Raw genomic sequence first — 21,345 nt, 5'->3', positions numbered from 1 at the left:
AATGGAAAACACTTTTCGTCGAATATAAACAGTTGCACTTCACTTGTTGCTCGCTTCTTATTTGATGGATTACAAATTCTCGCGCGTTTATTGGATGATTTTTACATTATTTTTGCCAAAAAAAGGCCAACAATAGTCGTTTTACCTTGAAGATTCTAAAAGAGTCCACTATATGTTCTAATGTCTGAAGTGTTTAAGAAAGTTTGTCAAAAACATCCATATCCCCGGTTATTATACTGGTTTGATCCGATTATCCCTTTTTTTAAATTCATTATTATTGGTCCCTTTGAAAACATTTTCTCAAAAATATCCACGATATGCTATGATTGCTTTGATCCAATTCCCGATTTTTAATTCATTATTATGGTCCCTTGTTTTTTTTTTTTTTTTTTTGAAGCAATTCTGAAGAACTTTGTAGTAGATCCATAAAGAAATGGTCTTCAACAACCACGAGTATCTAAAAACTTAGTTCCTTCATTCATTTTAAATTTCAAAAAAAATAAGTAATTCATAATTATTGGTCTTTAGGTTTATGAAGACATATTTCAAAAATATCCACGATTATCCTTCAATGGTCTACTTAAGGTATTATTAAGGTTATTATAATTATTGGTCTTTAGGCATTAAGAAACATTTTCTTTAAAACAATAAAAAACATTAAGTTCGGCCGGCAAAGATAAAAATTGTATTTTAAAATGAATTCAAACGTATTCCACTTAAAACTACAAATACCAGTAAGACTGTTTGGATAATGCAGCTAAATTTTCAAAAAAAAAAAAAAACAATGCAGTGAGGCCGTTATTGAGGACCATACTAAACGGGAACCAATTTCGTGGGTAAATAGACTAGGATTATCAAAAACGAATATCGGTGGGTATCGTTAAATATATGTGCGCTATAGGAAAGTGGAAGTAGATATTCAATGTTTAGATTAACATGCAATTAAATTTTCAAAAAAAAAAAAAAAAAAACAATATGCGGTGAGGCGTTATATAAGGACCATACTAAAACGGGAACAATTTTATACTTCAAGGATGTTATTCTACCAAATATTCTTAATACCCAATTTTGAAACAATTTCGTGGGTAAATTGTTTTTTTTAATCAAGAATAATCCTAATAATTAGTTTTTCTTAAAAATATCATCGATTATTCTTCAAATTTTAAACATTTTTATGAATTTCTTGATTATTGACCTTTCAAGAAAAATATTTTTTCTTAAAAATAATGATATTTATATTTAAATTTTGCGTGAACGGCATAATAATTATATTCCATTATTTGCAGCATACATCTACATAATAAAATGTTAAGTCTATTTGGCTTGATTTAGCAGCTTGATAGAGAATTCTTATTTTCAGTGGAAGATGCTAATGTGATATTAGTCAATTTGTTTATAAAAATATAAACATTAAGCATAATCAAAATGACGGTCGACTTTAATGACTACTTTTGGGTAAGATTTTAAATATCTGTGTTCAAAAAACTAAAATATATATTTGGATATCATATGTTTTTAGGGGGAGAAAAATAATGGATTCGACGTTCTTTATCATAATATGAAATTTGGCTTACAAGCTAGCAAAGAACTTTCGGAGTTCTTTAGAGAGAAATCAAATATTGAAGAACAAAACTCAAAATTAATGTCAAAACTAGCTCACAAGGCTAGTACAGGAACACTAAACAGTACATTCGCACCAATATGGACAATATTACGAACATCGGCAGAAAAACTTTCTACCTTACACATGCAAATGGTGCAGAAACTAAGCGAACTTGTAAAAGATGTAGCAAAGTATGCCGATGAACTGCATAAGAAGCAAAAGGCTGTTAAAGAGGAAGAAGCTCAAACTTTGGAATGTGTGAAAGCCATACAATTTTCGACTTCAGAGGTGCAAAAAGCAAAAGATATTTATAGTGGCAAGGTACAGGAATTGGAAAAACTACGAAAGGACAATGCTTCGCAGAAAGATATTGACAAAATGGAAACGAAATTGCGAAAGTTGCAGGAGGAATACAAAGTGTTATTGGATAAACATAATCCTATTAAAATCGAATTCGAACGTCGAATGACGCAGACATGTAAAGTGAGTAATGGTTATACTTAAATGTATATGTATATATATATATAGTTATAATGCAATTATATAAAACATATTGTCAAAATCCAGCGTTTTCAAGAAATTGAAGAGGTCCACTTGCGACAGATGAAAGAGTTTCTATCCACATACTTGGAATTACTACAAAACAATCACGATATGGTCGGACAAGTAAGTTCTCATAAAGGCACGCAGGACATGTTAATTGTTTTTGTTTATTATTTTATGACTTAGGTGCATTCGGACTTTAAACGGCAGTTTTTAGACATGACCGTTGACAAATTGCTGGAACAATTTGTTTTAAATAAATACACAGGCTTGGAAAAACCTGGTTGGTAAAACAAATTAATAAATCAATCAATTCACATTTACATAATATTTTTTCATAGAAATGCCAGAACTTGAATTCATTCCATTATCAATCAATCAACAGACGCTAGCTTCTTCGAATGCCCGTCTTAATCAACCATCGATAACTTCGAATTCTAATTCTGTAACCAGTATCAACCGTGGAGGAAATACTGCATCGGATCAACGTGGGGCTGAGGGCTTGTCAATAGGTAGCATTGCTAGCGGTAGTAGTGGCTTAGCAAATGTCGATGAAGCAATGAACGAAACAAGAATTTCAAAGCCACTATCTCGACCAACATCGCCTGATGGTAATTCCACCAATGCTGCAGGCGGATTGAAAAGTAATTTCCGAAATTGGTTTTCTTCTAATAACACGAACAAACAACAGCAACAAAATGTTGGAATGCCTACTTCTGTCACTAGTGGTAGTGGAAATTTCGGTACGGATAGTAATTGCATCACAAGTTCGCTATCAGCCAATATAATCACAAATAATACTACTTGTACCACCACCACTACTGGCACAAATACCACAACCATCAACAAAAATCCTCTAAAATCAGAGCTTCAATCACAACAGGAAAAACATACTCAAGGTTCATTTTTTGATAAATGATTCTACTTTTTAATCCCACACATATTTTTATTTAAAAATAGGGCATTGAAAATCGATTTTGAGCGATAAATATCGTTTTTAATACAGGTCTACTATCGATGACTATCGATTTATAACGGCGATAGTAAATTGACGGCGTTGGAAATTTGACGGCGTTAGAAAATGACGGCGGTAAAAATTTGACGGCGTTGAAAAATGACGGCGTTGGAAATTTGACGCCGTTGAAAAATGACGGCGTTGAAAATTTGACGGCGTTAGAAAATGACGGCGTCAGAAATTTGACGGCGGTAAAATGTTGACGGCGTTGGTAAAATGACGGCGTTAGTAATTTGACGGCGGTGATTTTGACAGCGGCAAATGTAAGTGAACGGCGGTAAGAATGGAAGGCGGTGAAATTAATTTCTGTAGACTTTGACATAAATAAAAAATGGCGGCAGAAGCGAAGAAGTAAAGACAAAGAAATGAAGAAAAAAAATTTGCGGAGAGTTAATAAAGAAGTAGCAGAGGTAATTTGCTGATTTTCGAGGAAATAAAGAGAGGATATTATTAATAATGAAGATCTCTTTTACATAGGAATGAGACGTGGAAATGGATTGAATGAAATAAGGAGAAATTCGATGGGATATTTACTCAATGGACAAGTTGAAGAATGGATGCCGAATATTGTAGCAGGTTTATATATTTAGCAGTAATCTGGAAATGGATGCGTGAAATAATGACGGTGAAATTATATGCATGATGGCCGGACGAGAGTGTTGTTTATTTAGAAAGTTTTCGCTTTGGCAAATTGATTGGTAAAGTGCCACACAGACGCTTATAAATAAACAAGCCGTGATTGCATTCAGTGGATAATTGTGGTGGATGTGGTATAATGAACAAGAGACAAATCAAAGTGGAAGAATGTTTGTTTTATGTCGGGTCAAATTATTAATGGTATTCGTATATTTGTTACAACAGAGATATAATAAAAACGATGTAAAGTAGTGTTATATACAAATAAGAAATATGTGTTGATGTAAATATTAATTTGTTAATAAAGACTACTATATCACAAGTCCTTCAAATATTCTTCATCTTCTTTGAGAAACTTTTCGGCTACGTCTTGGGGTACATCCACTTGTTTGTAGTTGTCTAATCCAATTTCGTCTTCTTTCCTGTGGTGTAGATTTAATTGTGGAATTAGTGGAAGTAAATTGTGGATGGTGATAATGGAATACATACTTAATTAATATATCGACAACATTTTCACAAGCGAGTAAACATTCCTTATTCTTGGCAATTTTTGCTTCCCATTTGTGATACTCCCTCAGGATCTCATATACTCCTTTTGATCGTAAATGTTCTCTAGATTTTCTACGCGAGCACAATTGCAGCAAGGATTCCAAAAGCATTTTTCTTAGGTCGGGGTCTTCCTCTCGGGTTTTGGTTTCTGGAAGGAACTTTAGGAAGTTACATTTGTAAAAGGATGATGGGCAAGAACGATGGTCGGCAGAATTCAGAACGAGATGGGCTTACTTGTAGGTCTATGGGTAACATGTCATTTTCTTCATCAGAAAATTCTTCTGGGCCACATAGAGGATAGAGCAATGCGCAGAGAATATCGTCAGGATCACGTAGTATTATGTCATGGTAGACAGGGTCAAAGCAAATATTTTTCAAGATACCAATAGTTCCACCTCTTCGTATTAGTGAATCTTGAAAGGAAGCAAATGGAAGTATTTTGTCTATGAGATTGTATTTGTCAAGACAAATGATTTCTCTTCCTCTCCCTGTTTGGGTTAAATTGCAAAATATTGGGCCAAGATAGTCTAGCTTGTTTTTCTTCTTATTGTAATCCAGTTTGGTGAAAGCTTTAACCATTTTGAGGATGTCTTTGGGATTCAATTCATTTAGGATGTCATGTGCTATTGACTCCACCCTTGATATGTTGCTCAGCACCATGGTCCAAGCATCTGCCAACTCGGCATTTTCGTCTGTTATGATTTCAATGGCTTTACAAACAATATGGAATGGCTGGAAGTGGAAGTGAATTAGATGATGGGTGCAGGTGAGATTTATTGTTTATACTACGAACGGGATCTGAATTCTTTGCCAATTCATAGACTTTGAGGGCTCCGTCTTCTTCTGCTGTTATATTTATGAGGCACAGGACCGCATCTTTTGCAACAACATGGTGGACATCGGTAGTCAAGTTAAATAAGGCAACTATGATGTTATCATGGGATAGTATAGCAGCTTTTCCTTCTGATGAACCCGTGAGGCCTATACAAATGGAATGAAATATGTTGTGATCTACTTTTGAATGCGTTTTAAATATTGATACCTAGGATATGTGTTAGGGCAACCGACTTTAAATCCAGCCGCTGACTTGGGCGTAAAAACTCGGTAAATTCTGCCAAACTTTCCATTGAAGTATTTCAATTTAAATATATGCAAAAATCTGGGTAATTATTTGAAAAACAAGGTTGAATGTGTATTTATGTTTTGGTCGTACACGTGAATATGATTTAGATACCCGTTCTTTATTAGAAGACGGTCGGTAATTGGTATTCGATAGCTATTGAAGACACAACGCAATATTGAGTACATAGTGTTGGAAATTTACAGCAAGGGTGTACAGAAAATATGTATAGATTGTACAGTGTATAACTAGGCGGACATGTGTGATAATCGTGAGAATCGCTTGCGGAAAAATATATAATATATTTGATGTAATCATTGGCATTTTCCAGTTCTCGAAGTTGTTTCATTGTATAAAAATAATAAATTTCGGTAAGCAAGACATGGAAGATATTTTCTACTATTTTTTTGCGATGAAAAAAGTTTGGGAATACATATTTGGGGTTAATGTCATTCACACTGGATTGATAACTTTTGATTCAACTAACAATCGAAAGCCGATAATAAAAATCGATAATATTGACATTTCGCTTGATTTATGTTTTAGTCGATAGTCGACTTATCTATACCTATTTAATAAATTTTTTCCTAGTTGTTTGAGTCTTTTACAACAAAAAATTATTGTGTTGCGATGCAGTCACTATAAATTCTAAGATACTTCCTGTGCTTTGTCCACTTTTAGCAACAAAATATTATCAATTAAAATTTGATAAAACGCAGATTTCGTGGAGGAAAAATATCAGTGTAAGTAATTAAGAAACTATTGCTTTTGGTCAGCCAAGTTAAGTAGGGTTCGTGGAGGAAAAAACAATTTGCTGATATCTAGAATTTGTAAAAAATGTAGGCTTAGGCATACGCCCCAAAATCTGTGGAAATTGTTGATAGAATATTAGTGGATTTTAGTACGACGGATATTTGTGGATTTCCAGAGACGCCAATAATTATATGTGTATTCATGTGTATATGTGTATGTATGTTTATCGCTATGGGTAAATGATAGCGAAATTGTAATCACAGAAAGGAATAAAACATTGTTTTTTCAATTACGTCATGGTATAAAATGTTTTCCTGAGTCGGGCCTAAATCAAGAATGCATATGATTTTTCGCGACACATTTTTTGATTGCAGAATGGTTTGCACATAGTGTTCTTTGGGTGATGGTAATTAGCGTAATCAAATGTCGAGTCGACCCTGCCCTACCCCCATTCGCGGGCTATTAATTTATTTCAATTATAACATACTATTTGTTTTCGCGAAAAGACAAAGTGCATGGATTTTAGATATTATGGGTTACGATGTTAATTAGTTCCTATTCTGACGCCAAAATGTTCTGGCAAATAGAATTTTGTTGTGTAAAATATTACAAAATACCAGTATTATTTTTCCAGATGCAATTTTTGTCTCGCAAAAAATTATTGAAGGGTTTTTGATTTTCTTAATTGCAATGTATTTTGATCTGAAAAATATTAGTAACTGAAATGTTGGTGGTGAACTCCGCCTAGATTTGCACAGGAATTCTAAAGATAATAAAGCATATAATATGCTTACTGCAGTAGCCAATTTTAAGGTAGAGTTTAGCAACTAGAATTTTGTTGTGTAAAATATTACAAAATACCAATTTTACTTTTTCAGATGCAATTTATGTCTTGCAAAAAAGTATTGAAGGGTTTTGGATTTACTTAATTGCAATGTATTTTGATCTGAGATATATCAGTAACTTAAATGTTGGTGGTGAACTCCGCTCAGATTTGCCCAGGAATTATAAATATAATAATGCATATAACATCCTTGCTGCAGTAGCCAATTTAAGGTAGAGTTTAGCGTTTGTTATTTAAATGAAATGGTAGACAAGATGCGGATATTGAAAGTAGGGGTTTAACGCTGTCGCATTTAGAGCTGCGAACAAAAAGCTCCGAGTTTTCTGCCGTAATTTGTTTTAGAAATTACTCCATGGTGTTGTTTCGTTTGTGAGAAATATTTTAGGATTCATTAATTGCATTGTATTCAGATCTGAGAAACATAAGTAACTAAAATGTTGAAGAGTAAATTTCGTCCGGTTTAGCCCAGGAATTAAAAGTACAATAATGCATACACCATGCCTGCCGCGGTACTTAACTGGAGCAAATGTTTTGCATTAGTCCTTCAGATGAAATTGTAGACAAGCTATGAATATGGAAATTAGGTCTTTTACGTTTTTGCTTTCAGTACCATAACAAATTGCTTCTATTTTTGGCGGAATTTGTTTCAGAAACGACAATATGTTATTTATTCGGGTGTAAGACATAGTTGTAGTATGTTATTAGACAGTTTTATAATATGAACATTTTATTGGAATAAAATATAGTTTCCTATAAAAATCGTTTTCTTTTTCAAAACCTATCCATATGATTAATACGTCTTGGTGAATCTTTTCTTAAGTGCTCCGACAATCCATATAAAGAAATTTAAAGCTTGTTCTTTTGTAAACAATTTGCTTGGCTTACCAAATCTCAATTAAATATTTTTCAAATGTACATGACTTAGAAATTATTCATGGCTGAATATAATAATTCGTTTTTTATTGATTAATTTTATAAGTATTTATTGAAAAGCATTCTTTGGCCAAAGTTAAAACAGGTAATGTGGTGGTAGTGAGTAGTTAACTTTGGTTGAGAATATTGAAAGCAAGCACCCACCAAAAAGTCAAGTTCAACAAAAGCTGCCATCCACATTATCCTTTTTATAGCTTTGTATTAGATAGTGAAAATGTGCTGGTGTTTCACTTTGATTTGTTGCCGGAAAAATTATAAAATTTTAAAAAGGACTGCCTTTGCCAAAACCCGTACTCACTGCCGCTACGTTGCCCTGATCATTGACGACTTTATCAATCAGAATGTAGTTTATTGAAAATATTGTTTTCTTTTCTTTTTCTTTCAATCCTGGAAATGTTAGAATATTAAAATCTAACATGTCATCAGAAAATTCTTTTGCACTAGCTTCACTGCAGACTGACAAACCCCTGAAGGACAGTGAAATGCAGGTGGATTCTACTGTTGGAAACAAGGACATCGACAATAAAGGAAAATCGTTAAATGAGTTGAAAAATTTTCGTATTCAACGAAAAAGAGAAATTGAAGATAAGTCTACAGATGAGGAACGCTTCGTTGGATCAACAACAAGACAGTATAAATTTGACAATGACATGGCAGAACGTAGATCTATTATAGAAATTCATATTGACAGCTTAGAAGTGGCAAAGAAAAATACTAATATGGAGATAGACAAATTAAAAACGGATGCAGTAGTTCCTACTTTGGAAACCTTGGAAAATGACCGTCAAAGTTGCAGTGATGACATTGTTCCAAATGAAAAACAAATGCAAAAAGTGGGAACTGACGATGATAAATTGGCAACACAAAATAAAGTTGAAAACTCAAGTCAGAATCGGACATTTGAATTGGAAAGCGCAGAAAAGAAAAACAAAAATAATAATTTCAGTCACGATGACAACAGTAGCAATTCCCAGAACGATGATGATAACTTTGAACAATTGGATAAATTAACACCAGAGGAGGAAATAAAAGACGAACTGTACCGTAGAACATGTAACCCGTTCCTACAACATCTACCATGCTTTAAACTTCAAACAAAAAATATTTGTGTCACCACTAATTCAGAAGGCGACGTTTCAAATAATGGAGGAGAACTTGGCACAAAAATTCACAAATGTAGAGAGTGCCGTCGCAGAACTCCCCAGCAAGGATCAAATGATGTATATTGTCGATTTTATGAATTTAGACTTCTTCGCTACACAGAAGATGGAAGACTTTTGGTGGCAGGTTTTCCGAATCCGTATACCGACCCCACACAAGAAGAAATTAATATATGGAAGCCAGATGAAAATACAGAACCAACTGCTGGAAATATGGATATACAAGTCTGTCGTTACATCTTGTTACATGTCGGTGATCAGTTTTGCTATCTTTGGCGTCAAGAAGCGGAAGCATTGAAATTGCACGAAAATGAAAATAAAATAATTGCATGGAAGAAAGTGGTTCAAGGAATAAGGGAAATATGCGATGTGTGCGATACGACACTGTTCAATTTCCATTGGACTTGTGACAAATGTGGATTCGGCGTCTGCATCGATTGCTTTAAAGACAGAAAGGAAAAGAGAACCGTCAGAAAAATACAGGCTGGTGATAAACCTCAAAAGGGCAGAGATGAATACTATTGGATGTTATGTTCTGGTGGGGTGAGCCATAATATTGGGGATTTAATGTTGACACAAATTATAGCCGGTGACTCTATGAACGTTTTAGGAAGATTACTGCATGATGTTAGGACCTTGTGGCAAATTCCTCAGCTATGTGGATGCTTATTGAGTAAACAACAATTACCAAATGGGCAACTTAAAGCCCTTATACAAGACATGATCAAGGAGTCACAGTTAAAACAGCAAACCAGTGATTCTTCTCTAGCTACAGAAGAAACATTGAGAAAGCAAGCCCGCTTGGAGCAGATACATTCGAAAGCACTTGAATTCGCTCGGTCTAATGGCATCGACTATGTCCCCGGTCGAACTCATAACAAACAAACCCTTGGGAAAGATCCAATAACAAGCGCTTTTGACAACTACAAGCACATTAATTTTTTGCGTAAAGGTTTGGCTGGATTACGTAGGTTTTTACCGCCCCGAGCTATGATTTTAACTCACTCCAGTTTAATAGCTCCCGGTGTGCCACACGAATGGCTTTGTGATGGCAAATTATTACGTCTTTACAATGCCAACCATCCCGATAACCGGATACTTTTCCAGGAAGTGTGGAAGTGCGGACAACCAGTTATGATATCGGAGGTTGCACAATCTTTAAATCTGGATTTATGGCGTCCAGAAGCTTTCTTAAGCGACTTCGGAGACAAACCGAATGATTTGATCAATTGTCTGAATGGTAATTTGGTGCCAAACCAACCCATGCGTCATTTTTGGGAAGGCTTTCAGTGTATGAAGAAAAGATTACTGGACGCTAATGGTAAACCAATGCTTCTTAAATTGAAAGATTGGCCACCAGGCGATGACTTTGCTGAAATACTACCGACGCGTTATAAGGACCTTATGAAGGGATTGCCTATGCCAGAATATACATTACGCACGGGACATCTCAATATAGCAAGTTGTTTGCCAAAAATGTTTGTACCACCAGACCTTGGCCCTAAAATGTACAATGCATATGGCTCAGCTTTCCATCCCGATAAAGGAACTACAAATTTGCACTTGGACATATCCGACGCTGTTAATATAATGGTATACGTAGGAATACCGGAAGATTCCGACTCTAAATCCCAAATATCAGCATCACGTAAAGCCATAGCTATGGGTGGTTGCGAGTTTCTAACAAGGGCTAGGGTTCAAAACGACAATGTCGTGGCAGGCGCTTTGTGGCATATATTTCCTGCCAGGGATGCTGATAAGATTAGGGACCTTTTAAACAGAGTTACATTGGAGAAAGGCTATCGTCTGGAACCTGACCATGATCCCATTCACGACCAGAATTGGTACTTGGACGATAAGCTGCGGGCCAGGTTATTTAAGGAATACGGCGTTGAAGGATACCCAATAGTTCAGTGTTTGGGAGACGCGGTATTTATTCCTGCGGGTGCTCCTCATCAAGTACAAAATCTGCATAATTGTATAAAAGTGGCAGAAGATTTTGTATCCCCGGAAAATATAACACACTGTTATCATTTGACTCATGAATTTCGACGGCTTTCACACTCTCATACAAATCATGAAGATAAGTTACAGATTAAAAATATCATATACCATGCTATTAAAGATTGTTGTACGATTCTAACAAGAGCTTTAGAGCGTCGGCTTGATGAAGAAATATCTCGGGCAGAAGAAATGAAGAAAACAATTCAGAAAATGTCTGACAGTACAGTAGATCCTATATAAAAATCTTAATATACATATATTTTAAAATTATTACCATAATTTCCGGTTATAAAATATTGCCGGCATTGCTCCGCCATTTATATGAATTACATACAAATAAAATTATAATTTTTTTCGACAAAGGAGAATTTGTTGTTTCTTTATGCAAGTAGCAATAGGGATATCAATAACTCTTACGATTACACGACGTATAATAAATACATTTTAATGAAAAAATTTTGCGCTAAAAATTCTAAATAAAAAACGCTTACATATGAAAAGAATAATAATTTTGCGTTTCCTTTGTTAAAAGTTTAAAGCAAAGCTTTTTGCAGGCAATTGGAAAATTTTTATTCATAAGAATACTCGATATAAAATGAGGTATTCTTAAAATCTGATTTTAAAAATTTTCCTATTACAACAGTACCTATATGTGGAAGGATTCAGACGCGACAGAGTTCATAATATTCAGCAATAAAAAGACTACAATGATTTTAAAAATAGGAGTCAATTATTCCTTTCCTTTGGATAGACATAAAACGACGTATATAAAAGTTTAGCATCTATTTTAGTTAGAGGAAGTGGCCATGTCAAACAAATACAATTAAAAACTATCTTGCCAAGAGTTATTTTTTACCACTTTCTTTTAGCAGAGTTCTATAAAAACGCGGTATTTATTCTTGCGGATGCTCCTTATCAAGTCTAAAATCTGCATAATTGTATAAAAGTGGCAGAAGACTAAAATAATTTTAAATTTAAGAATGAATTATTCTTGCTCCTCGGATATTCGTCAAACGACTAAAATCCAAAAGCTCTCCACTTCTTAACTAGGTTTGGGACATCAACTGGTTGCACGTCCAAAATTGTAAGAAAAATTATTAAAACCAGGAATTTTGGAGTTATAACTTTAGCATATATTTTAACAATCACATTTATCAACTATCTTGCCAAGAGTTATTATTGTATAAAAGTGGCAGAAGATTTTGTATCCCCGGAAAATATAACACACTGTTATCATTTGACTCATGAATTTCGACGGCTTTCACACTCTCATACAAATCATGAAGATAAGTTACAGATTAAAAATATCATATACCATGCTATTAAAGATTGTTGTACGATTCTAACAAGAGCTTTAGAGCGTCGGCTTGATGAAGAAATATCTCGGGCAGAAGAAATGAAGAAAACAATTCAGAAAATTTCTAACAGTACAGTAGATCCTATATAAAAATCTTAATATACATATATTTTAAAATTATTACCATAATTTCCGGTTATAAAATATTGCCGGCATTGCTCCGCCATTTATATGAATTACATACAAATAAAATTATAATTTTTTTCGACAAAGGAGAATTTGTTGTTTCTTTATGCAAGTAGCAATAGGGATATCAATAACTCTTACGATTACACGAAGTATAATAAATACATTTTAATGTAAAAGTTTTGCGCTAAAAATTCTAAATAAAAAACGCTTACATATGAAAAGAATAATAATTTTGCGTTTCCTTTGTTAAAAGTTTAAAGCAAAGCTTTTTGCAGGCAATTGGACAATTTTTATTCATAAGAATACTCGATATAAAATGAGGTATTCTTAAAATCTGATTTTAAAAATTTTCCTATTACAACAGTACCTATATGTGGAAGGATTCAGACGCGACAGAGTTCATAATATTCAGCAATAAAAAGACTACAATGATTTTAAAAATAGGAGTCAATTATTCCTTTCCTTTGGATAGACATAAAACGACGTATATAAAAGTTTAGCATCTATTTTAGTTAGAGGAAGTGGCCATGTCAAACAAATACAATTAAAAACTATCTTGCCAAGAGTTATTTTTTACCACTTTCTTTTAGCAGAGTTCTATAAAAACGCGGTATTTATTCTTGCGGGTGCTCCTTATCAAGTCTAAAATCTGCATAATTGTATAAAAGTGGCAGAAGACTAAAATAATTTTAAATTTAAGAATGAATTATTCTTGCTCCTCGGATATTCGTCAAACGACTAAAATCCAAAAGCTCTCCACTTCTTAACTAGTTTTGCGCTAAAAATTCTAAATAAAAAACGCTTACATATGAAAAGAATAATAATTTTGCGTTTCCTTTGTTAAAAGTTTAAAGCAAAGCTTTTTGCAGGCAATTGGACAATTTTTATTCATAAGAATACTCGATATAAAATGAGGTATTCTTAAAATCTGATTTTAAAAATTTTCCTATTACAACAGTACCTATATGTGGAAGGATTCAGACGCGACAGAGTTCATAATATTCAGCAATAAAAAGACTACAATGATTTTAAAAATAGGAGTCAATTATTCCTTTCCTTTGGATAGACATAAAACGACGTATATAAAAGTTTAGCATCTATTTTAGTTAGAGGAAGTGGCCATGTCAAACAAATACAATTAAAAACTATCTTGCCAAGAGTTATTTTTTACCACTTTCTTTTAGCAGAGTTCTATAAAAACGCGGTATTTATTCTTGCGGATGCTCCTTATCAAGTCTAAAATCTGCATAATTGTATAAAGTGGCAGAAGACTAAAATAATTTTAAATTTAAGAATGAATTATTCTTGCTCCTCGGATATTCGTCAAACGACTAAAATCCAAAAGCTCTCCACTTCTTAACTAGGTTTGGGACATCAACTGGTTGCACGTCCAAAATTGTAAGAAAAATTATTAAAACCAGGAATTTTGGAGTTATAACTTTAGCATATATTTTAACAATCACATTTATCAACTATCTTGCCAAGAGTTATTATTGTATAAAAGTGGCAGAAGATTTTGTATCCCCGGAAAATATAACACACTGTTATCATTTGACTCATGAATTTCGACGGCTTTCACACTCTCATACAAATCATGAAGATAAGTTACAGATTAAAAATATCATATACCATGCTATTAAAGATTGTTGTACGATTCTAACAAGAGCTTTAGAGCGTCGGCTTGATGAAGAAATATCTCGGGCAGAAGAAATGAAGAAAACAATTCAGAAAATTTCTGACAGTACAGTAGATCCTATATAAAAATCTTAATATACATATATTTTAAAATTATTACCATAATTTCCGGTTATAAAATATTGCCGGCATTGCTCCGCCATTTATATGAATTACATACAAATAAAATTATAATTTTTTTCGACAAAGGAGAATTTGTTGTTTCTTTATGCAAGTAGCAATAGGGATATCAATAACTCTTACGATTACACGAAGTATAATAAATACATTTTAATGTAAAAGTTTTGCGCTAAAAATTCTAAATAAAAAACGCTTACATATGAAAAGAATAATAATTTTGCGTTTCCTTTGTTAAAAGTTTAAAGCAAAGCTTTTTGCAGGCAATTGGACTATTTTTATTCATAAGAATACTCGATATAAAATGAGGTATTCTTAAAATCTGATTTTAAAAATTTTCCTATTACAACAGTACCTATATGTGGAAGGATTCAGACGCGACAGAGTTCATAATATTCAGCAATAAAAAGACTACAATGATTTTAAAAATAGGAGTCAATTATTCCTTTCCTTTGGATAGACATAAAACGACGTATATAAAAGTTTAGCATCTATTTTAGTTAGAGGAAGTGGCCATGTCAAACAAATACAATTAAAAACTATCTTGCCAAGAGTTATTTTTTACCACTTTCTTTTAGCAGAGTTCTATAAAAACGCGGTATTTATTCTTGCGGGTGCTCCTTATCAAGTCTAAAATCTGCATAATTGTATAAAAGTGGCAGAAGACTAAAATAATTTTAAATTTAAGAATGAATTATTCTTGCTCCTCGGATATTCGTCAAACGACTAAAATCCAAAAGCTCTCCACTTCTTAACTAGGTTTGGGACATCAACTAGTTGCACGTCCAAAATTGTAAGAAAAATTATTAAAACCAGGAATTTTGGAGTTATAACTTTAGCATATATTTTAACAATCACATTTATCAACTATCTTGCCAAGAGTTATTATTGTATAAAAGTGGCAGAAGATTTTGTATCCCCGGAAAATATAACACACTGTTATCATTTGACTCATGAATTTCGACGGCTTTCACACTCTCATACAAATCATGAAGATAAGTTACAGATTAAAAATATCATATACCATGCTATTAAAGATTGTTGTACGATTCTAACAAGAGCTTTAGAGCGTCGGCTTGATGAAGAAATATCTCGGGCAGAAGAAATGAAGAAAACAATTCAGAAAATGTCTGACAGTACAGTAGATCCTATATAAAAATCTTAATATACATATATTTTAAAATTATTACCATAATTTCCGGTTATAAAATATTGCCGGCATTGCTCCGCCATTTATATGAATTACATACAAATAAAATTATAATTTTTTTCGACAAAGGAGAATTTGTTGTTTCTTTATGCAAGTAGCAATAGGGATATCAATAACTCTTACGATTACACGACGTATAATAAATACATTTTAATGTAAAAGTTTTGCGCTAAAAATTCTAAATAAAAAACGCTTACATATGAAAAGAATAATAATTTTGCGTTTCCTTTGTTAAAAGTTTAAAGCAAAGCTTTTTGCAGGCAATTGGACAATTTTTATTCATAAGAATACTCGATATAAAATGAGGTATTCTTAAAATCTGATTTTAAAAATTTTCCTATTACAACAGTACCTATATGTGGAAGGATTCAGACGCGACAGAGTTCATAATATTCAGCAATAAAAAGACTACAATGATTTTAAAATAGGAGTCAATTATTCCTTTCCTTTGGATAGACATAAAACGACGTATATAAAAGTTTAGCATCTATTTTAGTTAGAGGAAGTGGCCATGTCAAACAAATACAATTAAAAACTATCTTGCCAAGAGTTATTTTTTACCACTTTCTTTTAGCAGAGTTCTATAAAAACGCGGTATTTATTCTTGCGGGTGCTCCTTATCAAGTCTAAAATCTGCATAATTGTATAAAAGTGGCAGAAGACTAAAATAATTTTAAATTTAAGAATGAATTATTCTTGCTCCTCGGATATTCGTCAAACGACTAAAATCCAAAAGCTCTCCACTTCTTAACTAGGTTTGGGACATCAACTGGTTGCACGTTCAAAATTGTAAGAAAAATTATTAAAACCAGGAATTTTGGAGTTATAACTTTAGCATATATTTTAACAATCACATTTATCAACTATCTTGCCAAGAGTTATTCTTTAATACTTTCTTTGAGCAGAGTTCTATAAAGACGCGATATTTATTTCAAGTCCAAAATCTGCACAATTGTATAAAAGTGGCAGCAAATTTTGTATCTCTGGAAAATATAACACTGTTATTATTATCCAAAACCAGGAATGTCGGCTAGATAACTTTTGCATCTATTTTAGATAGAGGAAGTGGCCATGTCGATCAATCACATTTGAAAACTATCTTGCCAAGAGTTAGTCTTCAATACTTTTTTTGAGCACAATTCTATCAAGACGAGATATTTATTCCTGCTGGTGCTCCTCATCAAATTCAAAATCTGCACAATTGTATGAAAGTGGGAGAAAATTTTGTATCCCCGGAATATATAACATACTGTTATTATTATCATAATGATTTTCAATTCCTTTGTTATAAGTTTAATCCTAATCTTTTTGCAGGCACATGAACAGTTTTTACCCATTAAAATATCCGATTAAATATGAGGAATCCTCAAAATTTGAATTTATACAGATTTTCTTATTATAACAGTACCTATATTTGGATGGATTCAGACGCGGCAGAGTTCGTAAGATTCAGAACAGTTTTTACCCATTAAAATATCCGATTAAATATGAGGAATCTTCAAAATTTGATTTTACAGATTTACTTATTATAACAGTACCTATATTTGGAAGGATTCAGACGCGGCAGAGTTCGTAAGATTCAGGATCTTAAAAAGACTAAAATAATCATATATTAAAAAATTAATTATTCTTCGGATATACACCAAACGACGTAAAATCAAAAACTCTACACCCATCAATTTATTTATTCCTGTGGGTGCTCCTCATCAAGTTCAAAATCTGCACAATTGTATGAAAGTGGCAAAAAATTTTATATCTCCGGAAAATATAACACAATGTTATTATTATCATAACAATTTTGCAATTCATTTGTTAGAAGTTTAAGGCAAAAATTTTTGCAGGCATATGCACTGTTTTTATCCATTAAAATATCCGATTTAATATGAGGAATCTTTAAGTTCTGATTTTACAGATTTTCTTATAACAGTACCTATATGTGGATGGGTTCAGAAGCGACAGAGTTCATAAGAATCAGCATTTAAAGAATACTAAAATAATCTTAAATGTAAGAATCAATTATTCCTTACATACACATCAAACGACGTAAAATCAAAAGCTCTACACTTTTTAACTAAGTTTGGGACATCGACTGGTTGCACGCCCAAAATTATAAGAAAGATTATTTAAACCAGGTATTACGCCATCATAACTTTAGCATCTATTTTCAGAATCACATTTAACAACTATCTTGCCAATATTTATTCTTTAATACTTTCTTTGAGCAGAGTTCTATAAAGACGCGATATTTATTCCAAGTCCAAAATCTGCACAATTGTATAAAAGTGGCAAAAAATTTTGTATCTCCGGAAAATATAACACTGTTATTATTATCATCCAAAACCAGGCATTCGGCTTCATAACTTCAGCATCTATTTTAGGTAGAGAAAGTGGCCATGTCGAACAATCACATTTAAAAACTATCTCGCCAAGAGTTAGACTTCAAAGCTTTATTTGAGCACAGTTCTATAAAGATGAGATATTAGTTCCTGCGGGTGCTCCTCATCAAGTTCAAAATCTCCACAATTGTATGAAAGTTTCAGAAAATTTTTATATCTCCAAAATATAAAACACACTGTTATTATTATCATAATAATTTTCAACTCTTTTGTTAGAAGTTTAAGGCAACACTTTTTGCAGGCATATGCACTGTTTTTATCCATTAAAATATCCGATTTAATATGAGGAATCTTCAAGTTCTGATTTTACATATTTTCTTATTATAACGGTACCTATATGTGGATGGATTCAGAAGCGACAGAGTTCATAAGATTCAGCTTTTAAAGAAGTCTACAATAATCTTAAATTTAAAAATCAATTATACTTATTCTTCAGATACACATTAAACGACGTAAAATCAAAAGCTCTACACTCTTTAAATATGTTTGGGCCATCAACTGGTTGCACGCCCAAAATATAACACAATGTTATTATTACCATAACAAATTTGCAATTCATTTGTTAGAAGGTTAAGGCAAAACTTTTTGCAGACATATGATCTGTTTTAATCCATAAAAATATCCAATTAAATACGAGGAATCCCCAAAATCTAATTTTACAGATTTCTTATAACAGTACCTATATGTGGATGGGTTCAGAAGCGACAGAGTTCATAAGAATCAGCATTTAAAGAAGACTAAAATAATCTTAAATGTAAGAATCAATCATTCCTTACATACACATCAAACGACGTAAATCCAAAAGCTCTCCACTTCTTAACTAGGTTTGGGACATCAACTGGTTGCATGTCCAAAATTGTAAGAAAAATTATTAAAACCAGGAATTTTGGAGTTATATCTTTAGCATATATTTTAACAATAACATTTATCAACTATCTTGCCAATAGTTATTCTTTAATACTTTCTTTGAGCAGAGTTCTATAAAGACGCGATATTTATTCCAAGTCCAAAATCTGCACAATTGTATAAAAGTGGCAAAAATTTTTGTATCTCCGGAAAATATAACACTGTTATTATTATCATCCAACACCAGGAATTTCGGCTTCAAAATCTCCACAATTGTATAAAAGTTTCAGAAAATTTTTATATCTCCGAAATATAAAACACATTGTTATTATTATCATAATAATTTTCAGTTCTTTTGTTAGAAGTTTAAGGCAAAACTTTCAAAATCTGCACAATTGTATGAAAGTGGCAAAAAATTTTATATCTCCGGAAAATATAACACAATGTTATTATTATCATAACAATTTTGCAATTCATTTGTTAGAAGTTTAAGGCAAAACTTTTTGCAGGCATATGTACTGTTTTTATCCCTTAAAATATCCGATTTAATATGAGGAATCTTTAAGTTCTGATTTTACAGATTTTCTTATAACAGTACCTATATGTGGATGGGTTCAGAAGCGACAGAGTTCTTAAGAATCAGCATTTAAAGAATACTAAAATAATCTTAAATGTAAGAATCAATTATTCCTTACATACACATCAAACGACGTAAAATCAAAAGCTCTACACTTTTTAACTAAGTTTGGGACATCGACTGGTTGCACGCCCAAAATTATAAGAAAGATTATTTAAACCAGGTATTACGCCATCATAACTTTAGCATCTATTTTCAGAATCACATTTAACAACTATCTTGCCAATAGTTATTTTTTAATACTTTCTTTGAGCAGAGTTCTATAAAGACGCGATATTTATTCCAAGTCCAAAATCTGCACAATTGTATAAAAGTGGCAAAAATTTTTGAATCTCCGGAAAATATAACACTGTTATTATTATCATCCAAAACCAGGCATTCGGCTTCATAACTTCAGCATCTATTTTAGGTAGAGAAAGTGGCCATGTCGAACAATCACATATAAAAACTATCTCGCCAAGAGTTAGACTTCAAAGCTTTATATGAGCACAGTTCTATAAAGATGAGATACTTGTTCCTGCGGGTGCTCCTCGTCAATTTCAAAATCTCCACAATTGTATGAAAGTTTCAGAAAATTTTTATATCCGAAATATAAAACACACTGTTATTATTATCATAATAATTTTCAACTCTTTTGTTAGAAGTTTAAGACAAAACTTTTTGCAGGCATATGCACTGTTTTTATCCATTAAAATATCCGATTTAATATGAGGAATCTTCAAGTTCTTATTTTACATATTTTCTTATTATAACGGTACCTATATGTGGATGGATTCAGAAGAGACAGAGTTTATAAGATTCAGCTTTTAAAGAAGTCTACAATAATCTTAAATTTAAAAATCAATTATTCTTATTCTTCAGATACACATTAAACGACGTAAAATCAAAAGCTCTACACTCTTAAATTTAAAAATCAATTATACTTATTCTTCAGATACACATTAAACAACGTAAAATCAAAAGCTCTACACTTTTTAAATATGTTTGGGCCATCAACTGGTTGCACGCCCAAAATATAACACAATGTTATTATTACCATAACAATTTTGCAATTCATTTGTTAGAAGGTTAGGGCAAAACTTTTTGCAGACATATGATCTGTTTTAATCCATAAAAATATCCAATTAAATATGCGGAATCCCCAAAATCTAATTTTACAGATTTCTTATAACAGTACCTATATGTGGATGGGTTCAGAAGCGACAGAGTTCATAAGAATCAGCATTTAAAGAAGACTAAAATAATCTTAAATGTAAGAATCAATCATTCCTTACATACACATCAAACGACGTAAAATCAAAAGCTCTACACTTTTTAACTAAGTTTGGGACATCGACTGGTTGCACGCCCAAAATTATAAGAAAGATTATTTAAACCAGGTATTTCGCCATCATACCTTTAGCATCTATTTTCAGAATCACATTTAACAACTATCTTGCCAATAGTTATTCTTTAATACTTTCTTTGAGCAGAGTTCTATAAAGACGCGATATTTATTCCAAGTCCAAAATCTGCACAATTGTATAAAAGTGGCAAAAAATTTTGTATCTCCGGAAAATATAACACTGTTATTATTATCATCCAAAACCAGGCATTCGGCTTCATAACTTCAGCATCTATTTTAGGTAGAGAAAGTGGCCATGTCGAACAATCACATTTAAAAACTATCTCGCCAAGAGTTAGACTTCAAAGCTTTATTTGAGCACAGTTCTATAAAGATGAGATATTTGTTCCTGCGGGTGCTCCTCATCAAGTTCAAAATCTCCACAATTGTATGAAAGTTTCAGAAAATTTTTAT

The 21,345-nt window shown here is 32.5% G+C and overlaps 4 protein-coding genes across 4 annotated transcripts in view; 3 read left to right on the top strand and 1 right to left on the bottom strand.

Annotated features, from left to right (window-relative positions):
- The first annotated feature begins 1,397 nt into the window (after positions 1 to 1,397).
- Positions 1,398 to 4,129, top strand: LOC131805834 (F-BAR domain only protein 2-like). The gene is made up of 7 exons (XM_059129503.1): positions 1,398 to 1,455; positions 1,520 to 2,086; positions 2,171 to 2,269; positions 2,333 to 2,429; positions 2,488 to 3,045; positions 3,107 to 3,571; positions 3,639 to 4,129. Exons 1-6 carry the CDS (start codon positions 1,426 to 1,428, stop codon positions 3,112 to 3,114), a joined length of 1,359 nt encoding a protein of 452 aa, XP_058985486.1. The 5' UTR covers positions 1,398 to 1,425; the 3' UTR covers positions 3,115 to 3,571; positions 3,639 to 4,129.
- On the bottom strand, positions 3,953 to 5,590 carry LOC101899047 (protein HGH1 homolog). Its single transcript, XM_005175913.4, has 5 exons — positions 5,389 to 5,590; positions 5,140 to 5,327; positions 4,581 to 5,078; positions 4,287 to 4,504; positions 3,953 to 4,219 (listed from the first exon to the last, which is right to left on the bottom strand). Exons 1-5 carry the CDS (start codon positions 5,471 to 5,473, stop codon positions 4,114 to 4,116), a joined length of 1,095 nt encoding a protein of 364 aa, XP_005175970.1. The 5' UTR covers positions 5,474 to 5,590; the 3' UTR covers positions 3,953 to 4,113.
- Positions 5,591 to 6,065: 475 nt separating this feature from the next.
- The window catches only part of LOC101898462 (F-BAR domain only protein 2), a 36,002-nt gene continuing 20,722 nt past the window's right edge, over positions 6,066 to 21,345 (top strand). Inside the window, exon 1 of the mRNA XM_059129502.1 lies at positions 6,066 to 6,209. The gene's annotated coding sequence lies outside the window, so the exon portion shown is untranslated. The remainder of the gene's footprint in view (positions 6,210 to 21,345) is intronic.
- On the top strand, positions 6,068 to 12,735 carry LOC101898867 (lysine-specific demethylase 3A). The gene is made up of 2 exons (XM_005175912.4): positions 6,068 to 6,209; positions 8,397 to 12,735. Exon 2 carries the CDS (start codon positions 8,413 to 8,415, stop codon positions 11,398 to 11,400), a length of 2,988 nt encoding a protein of 995 aa, XP_005175969.2. The 5' UTR covers positions 6,068 to 6,209; positions 8,397 to 8,412; the 3' UTR covers positions 11,401 to 12,735.

Source organism: Musca domestica, unplaced genomic scaffold (assembly GCF_030504385.1).
Source record: "Musca domestica strain aabys unplaced genomic scaffold, Musca_domestica.polishedcontigs.V.1.1 613, whole genome shotgun sequence".
Lineage (NCBI taxonomy): Eukaryota > Metazoa > Arthropoda > Insecta > Diptera > Muscidae > Musca > Musca domestica.
This window is presented reverse-complemented; position numbering and strand designations above follow the sequence as displayed.

Coding starts and splice junctions, on each gene's coding strand:
- LOC131805834 (XM_059129503.1), top strand. CDS start 1,426: ATGACGGTCGACTTTAATGACTACTTTTGG. Junction 2,087..2,170: donor GAATGACGCAGACATGTAAA/GTGAGTAATGGT, acceptor GTCAAAATCCAG/CGTTTTCAAGAAATTGAAGA. Junction 2,430..2,487: donor CACAGGCTTGGAAAAACCTG/GTTGGTAAAACA, acceptor ATTTTTTCATAG/AAATGCCAGAACTTGAATTC.
- LOC101899047 (XM_005175913.4), bottom strand. CDS start 5,473: ATGGAAAGTTTGGCAGAATTTACCGAGTTTTTACGCCCAAGTCAGCGG. Junction 4,505..4,580: donor TGTTACCCATAGACCTACAA/GTAAGCCCATCT, acceptor AACTTCCTAAAG/TTCCTTCCAGAAACCAAAAC. Junction 4,220..4,286: donor GTTGTCGATATATTAATTAA/GTATGTATTCCA, acceptor TCTACACCACAG/GAAAGAAGACGAAATTGGAT.
- LOC101898867 (XM_005175912.4), top strand. CDS start 8,413: ATGTCATCAGAAAATTCTTTTGCACTAGCTTCACTGCAGACTGACAAA.